This window comes from Cryptomeria japonica, chromosome 1, assembly GCF_030272615.1.
Source record: "Cryptomeria japonica chromosome 1, Sugi_1.0, whole genome shotgun sequence".
In the NCBI taxonomy this organism is placed as follows: domain Eukaryota; kingdom Viridiplantae; phylum Streptophyta; class Pinopsida; order Cupressales; family Cupressaceae; genus Cryptomeria; species Cryptomeria japonica.
In genome coordinates, this window is record NC_081405.1 from 346,701,291 (window position 1) to 346,706,987 (window position 5,697).

Below are 5,697 nucleotides of genomic sequence, written 5' to 3' on the forward strand. Positions count from 1 at the left end.
CTGTGAAACAGTTTCCTTATTAGTCATTTCCCTATGACTTTGCTTTGTTGCAAGCTTATCTTATTTGTTTGCTTTATTTCTTTTACCTTTTTACTGCATTTTGCCCTAAGTTTTCTAGGAGGAGATGTCAATTTTTAGTCGGGAGACTTTGGAGACGGCAAGAGACGGCAGCCAAAAGAACCTCATGCGTTAAGAAGTATCCGGTACCGGAGATGCGTCTCCGGTACATCTCCAGTACCAGTACGGGTCTCCTGGTAACTATGGTTATATCAAACACAAAATATATAGAACGTGTACTTGTGAACCTACGGTAAAGAATACTACAATGCAGTTGTATTCAGAAACTCATATAGCAAATTTTCCACTATGAACACAAGATATGCACTTCTTTCAAACACAGATATGATATTCCTAGTGTCAATTAACAAAATCTTCAGAAAGAAGGCAAGTTTTCTCTGTGATCTTTGACAGGTTTTCTCTGGGGAGTTTTTGAAAATTGGGGCTTGCCCCAAGTTGACTGCTCAGAATGGCACTACCATGACCTATTCATACCAAAAAACTACTCTTACCTTAATACAACTGAGGGAAAGTTCCATTCATAACTTGGTAAGTTCTTCAACAGATATTGTTATTATCAGTATGTAGAAATGGGAATGATTACGGTCTTCAACTCTAACACAGGTCCCAAGCGAGCTTGTACTTGTATTACAGTGACAGCTTCTCTTTCACCTTTGAAATCTGTGATTCATTGATGATCTCCAAGAAAAATGATATATCAATTACGGGACTGATCTGCAGATTCAAAATTCAATGGCCATCTCTAAATGATCTTCAAAGTTCAATTTGTAGATCTTTGAAGTCTTTGAACCTGGAATCCATAACCTTTCACTTTTGTAGATGATGGTTCGCGATTGTGAATTTGTTTTCTGATTAGTGTAATTCTGTTATCAAAATCAGCTAGAATTTGAAACCAGTAGATCCAGAAAAAAAGAACTCATTGATCTCAGAAAAGGAGAACCAGTGACTGATGCTTAAGATCATGACAGTTCCAGCAAATTTCAATCAGGGAGTGACTTCACAATCCTTCATATTTTGTAATATTGGAAAACAAGGTTTAGATGAAAACTTCAAACATAATTTCTGCAGATAAGTTCAGAAAGGAAAATTGTACCTGAAAATTTTTCGTTTTGAGCAACTACAACAGGAGAACCTTCCAGCTGATGATTTGTCAGAGACAGACACAGCAGAAAGGGGTCAATATGTCTCAGTAAAGCTTACAAAATCAGGTAAGATTGGACTAACTTAATGTTTTCTTCTACATTACCACAACAAAATAAAAGATGCAAAAAATAAGACAAAGGTTAAACACTTCATGCACCTGGGAAAAGAAAAAATGTAAAGCATAAAGACAAAGTTTGTGAGCTATTACCTTACATGACAAAAGCCTTATACAGCAACCATTTGGCTTTTCCTCCACACGAACTAATAGCACAGGGCAAACTTCAAATGCAAAAAATTTAATGCGATAGACATAGCATCTAAAAGTGTTTTCATCCACTCGTTCTATGCGTTCAGCATCCAATACAGAATACTGACTTGCAGGTAAACTCATATATTCAGCTGCAAATTATACAAAGAGACATGTCAATGAGGAAAAGCATGTAAACATTTTTCTCTTTGCTTGCTTGTGCATTATCAGCCCTGAGGCCTAACTGAGCTATTGATCAATTAGTAAGTTATGCACTATGCAAACAGGTTCATCATGTTTGGAAATCTTTTTGTGGCTGTGTTTCCCAATAAAGAACTAACTTATAAAGGACACATGAAGTCAAATCCTGCAGCCATCAGAATATGAACATAACTAAACAATAAAGATACAATTATCCATCACAAATTGCCAAAGCATGTTAATGGATAAATATATTAAGGAATCATTGTGCGAAAGAAAATATCCAAAAGTAGTTTATTAAAAACTTGATCAGACTATTGTCACTCAAATACGGCAGCCATTTGTTGCTATGCCAAATGAACACTATACCTGCACCACACAAACGGTGCAACAATGGGAAGTTCTGTAAATGTGGGACTTGATTTTCAGAAGTAGAACAACCTCCAGAGTTTTAAAAGCAGGCTCCTTGAAAGATTTTCAATCAGCTCTCACCAATCAGTTACAGAGAAAAGTGAAAAGAAAGAAATGCTTCAAATGAAATCCTAATCTAACAGAGGTGATACACCAAGATTAAGATGTGTTCTATCTATCACTGGAATAAAATGAAACACAGGACTCAATAGTCTATAGTCAGTAGATTAAACATAATGCCAGTATCACATAAGATAAACATTCATTCATGCATAACAAAGCAGTAGGGCAAAAATAAGGTAACCATAGCTTCATATATTAGCATTCCAAAATCACACACATCTAAGAGCTAGAAAAGGATTGAAGCCACAGGCACATGCAACAAATTTTGAATTTCAGGCTTAAGAAATAGAGGATAATATTGAAAAGTTTATTAATAAGGAACTGACAAAGAACAAAAACAACAATGGCAACCAATATCCTGTCAGTCGCACTGGAGCCTTCCCAACAAATTGTGGGATACTGGAGATTTGGATCTGACAAGTATTATCCATTGGGCGCATACAGCTGCCGGAATCATGACTATAATCAAAGGAGTTGCATGTTTTGAAACTACAAGAAAGTAAGTGATGCTTTAAATGCATCATCAATTATTTGATCTTCAAAATCTTATCTTGGATTCAATCTGCATTCAATTCTACTCGGTGTACCCTCCAAAAGATTTGCAGGTCACTGGACCAAATAAATGATGATCACCACCATCCCTTCTCCATTACAACTAGGCTTCGGCTTCAAAAGATCATGAGCTGCTGATCAAATCTAATGAAATGGCTGACAGGCACTTAAACAATTTTTCCATTATGCCTCCCCTTGTCTCCTGTGAGCCGTTGATTTGAAGATCCAATGGCTAGCAGAGCGTTCAATTAAATAAAGCTTTACTTACCATCGCTTTCAATTCAGACCTAGTCACTATGCACCTCAAAGAACAATATAACTTACTGAAGAGAGACTCCCCACTGAGTAAAACTAGACAATAATGGAGGCCAGTGCTGACAACACCTCGCTTTACTCATAACTTCACAAATGCCCTTGGACCATTCAGATGAACAGTTGACAGGAGCTCTTGCTATCAAAAGAACAAAATGATAATACCTTCCGTGGGCCATTAGATGAATGAAATTAGTGGGCCTGCAGGGGCCCATATCTTACCAAAGGGAACCTTTTGCCTGCACTAGCTTGGAGCATGGAAAACATGGAGATCCTCACTAAAACAAAGCCAAAATTTGCAAAAATTGAAATGTAGTGAGAGACCACTGCATAGACTTTTAGGACAACAAAGAGATAGCATATGAACTTCCATGTATAACCTAGGGCCTAAACACATTCAATGCTTGAGACTAAATTCTCAAATACCTTTTCTTTTTTTTTTTTAATTCTCAAAGACTTGACGTTCAGTGCATAAGAATTGGTCCAGAATAGGAGTTCAGTAAAAGCGTTGAACAGCATATATGAGCAATAAGATATTTAATCAAATGGGTTGCAACACAGAAAGTTGTATTGAGGCTTTTGGAAACAAAAGGACAGATTCGGCAGGCCTAATTATTTACGGAACCTGCAAATCTACCAAGCATTTATCCATTTATTGTAATTGGGATGGATGTGGGTAAGAAAAATGTCTCTCTGTCACCACTTAATATCAGGATGTAATGGACGTTAATTTTGAATTAATATAAAACCTATTTTCTCAGGGAAAAGTTCACTGAGATTCATTTTAAGAAAACATTGAACTAACCCCTTCCTACCTCAGAACCTCTTCAAGATGTTCAACTAAAAAATTCAAAATTATTTGTTTGTTTTACAATCAAACAGAACCCATATACTTCTCATCTAAGTGAATCAGAAGGTTTGCCTAACAATCTAGCATTGAAAAACATACTTCATTCGTTGTAAACCATCCCTACAGTTTAGAATGCCACTCACCCAGAGGGCGTTCCAGCTCTTCCATCACAAGACTCTCTCTACTTTGGGCCATAAACCGAGCTCTTCTTTCAAGAGCAGATTTCTGAATGCTTGATGCTTCCTCACTGGATCCTGACAAAGCTCTTGGTGGATTGTAAGAACTCTGAATTAGACTAGTCAATTTGTTCAAATTTCCAGAATCCTTAATAGGTAAGAAAGTAGAAGGGCTGGTCTTACTTTGCCTGAGTGATTCTTTCCATAACATGCACTGTTTCAAAGGGGCCCAAAAGACTCTATAAGACATATAACAAGAGGATGACGATGAGGGGGATGAGGAAAATGAATGCGGGGGAGACAGGCAATGAGCAATACAGGATCTGGAATGGTAGTTCGTAGGCGTGAGAAGGGCACTCGCAGCCATTGCTATTTTGGTGACTGTATCAATGTCTCTACCTAAGAAACCTTTTCCATCAGAAAAGATGAATTACTTGTAAGACAGTAACATATATAAACTGCCTAAACGCAGGCCACAAAAATGATATGGGTATTGTGAAATTATAAATCTAGCCAGTTTCAACCTTGAGAGAAATAGACACTTTTGGTGATAATATAGACAGCCTGCAACTATCAGATACAGGATATTGGAGAAGTGGCAAGGTTTAAATCACAGTTTACCGAGGAGTAGAAGCTAAGAATAATCAAAAGTTTTCATAACGTGAAGGAGACATGCGAAGGTCACATGACCAGGAATTGTTGATTACTATTAAATGATCAGAAAGTATATCCCGAAGCAGCATGTTATTTTGAAAATATGATAAAGCTACGTAGCAGCACCCTATTTACTTCTGAAACATTCTAACAATGGAATTTATATTGTCTTGTTATAATGTGGTCAAAAAGAAAATCAATATTAATAAAATATATTTATACAGTATTATTATTATGCATTAGAATTATAAATAAATTTAATTGTGATAGTAGAAATTCAATCTTATTAAATTAGTATAGATATCTTAAATATATGTATTTAAGAAATATTAAGATAGATCGATTTTGAGTCATTTTTAGATTTCTCATCACTTTGAAATGTTAGGATTCTTCATTTAGCTTCTTTCTAATTTAACTTCTACCGTATCATTCCATGATATTTTAGCTTGGTCTTTTACCCTATTTGAGTCTACATTGTCTCATGCTCAAATTGTTCCTCTAGATTTGTAATCTAATTTACCAAATCCTTAAGATCTAAATCCCCAAAGTAGTTTGTTATTTACCAAAGATAGAAATAACCTTCAACGTCATTTCCTTTTCCTCTTTGCTTGTAACTAATTCAATAAGATAAACTTCATGTTCCTCATCCTCACTCTCATTAGCCTTAGGATTAGAGTTCCTCCAAAAGCTTTTCTCTAATGTGTTCATTTAGTTTTACATTGATTTCAATATCTGGTGACTACCTACTGCCAAAACAATACACACTCATTCTGCCTACACAGGCAACTAGAACTCAGGAAGAAGATTAACCTATAAAATCCAATAGGAATGTTTAGAGAAAACAAACAGCTCATAGAAAGTAATACACACATAACATTCATCATTCAACAAATTAGAAAACCCAAACAAAGTGATCATTTTATTGCAGCAATATAAAAAGAGATGATTGC

At 35.8% G+C, this 5,697-nt stretch overlaps 1 protein-coding gene across 1 annotated transcript; it reads right to left on the reverse strand.

Annotated features, from left to right (window-relative positions):
• Nucleotides 1-1,127: 1,127 nt before the first annotated feature.
• LOC131036298 (uncharacterized) lies at nt 1,128-4,820 on the reverse strand. The gene is made up of 3 exons (XM_057968155.2): nt 4,061-4,820; nt 1,430-1,620; nt 1,128-1,217 (listed from the first exon to the last, which is right to left on the reverse strand). The coding sequence occupies exons 1-3, from the start codon at nt 4,458-4,460 to the stop codon at nt 1,128-1,130; spliced, it is 681 nt and encodes a 226-aa protein (XP_057824138.2). The 5' UTR covers nt 4,461-4,820.
• Between the last annotated feature and the right edge of the window lie 877 nt (nt 4,821-5,697).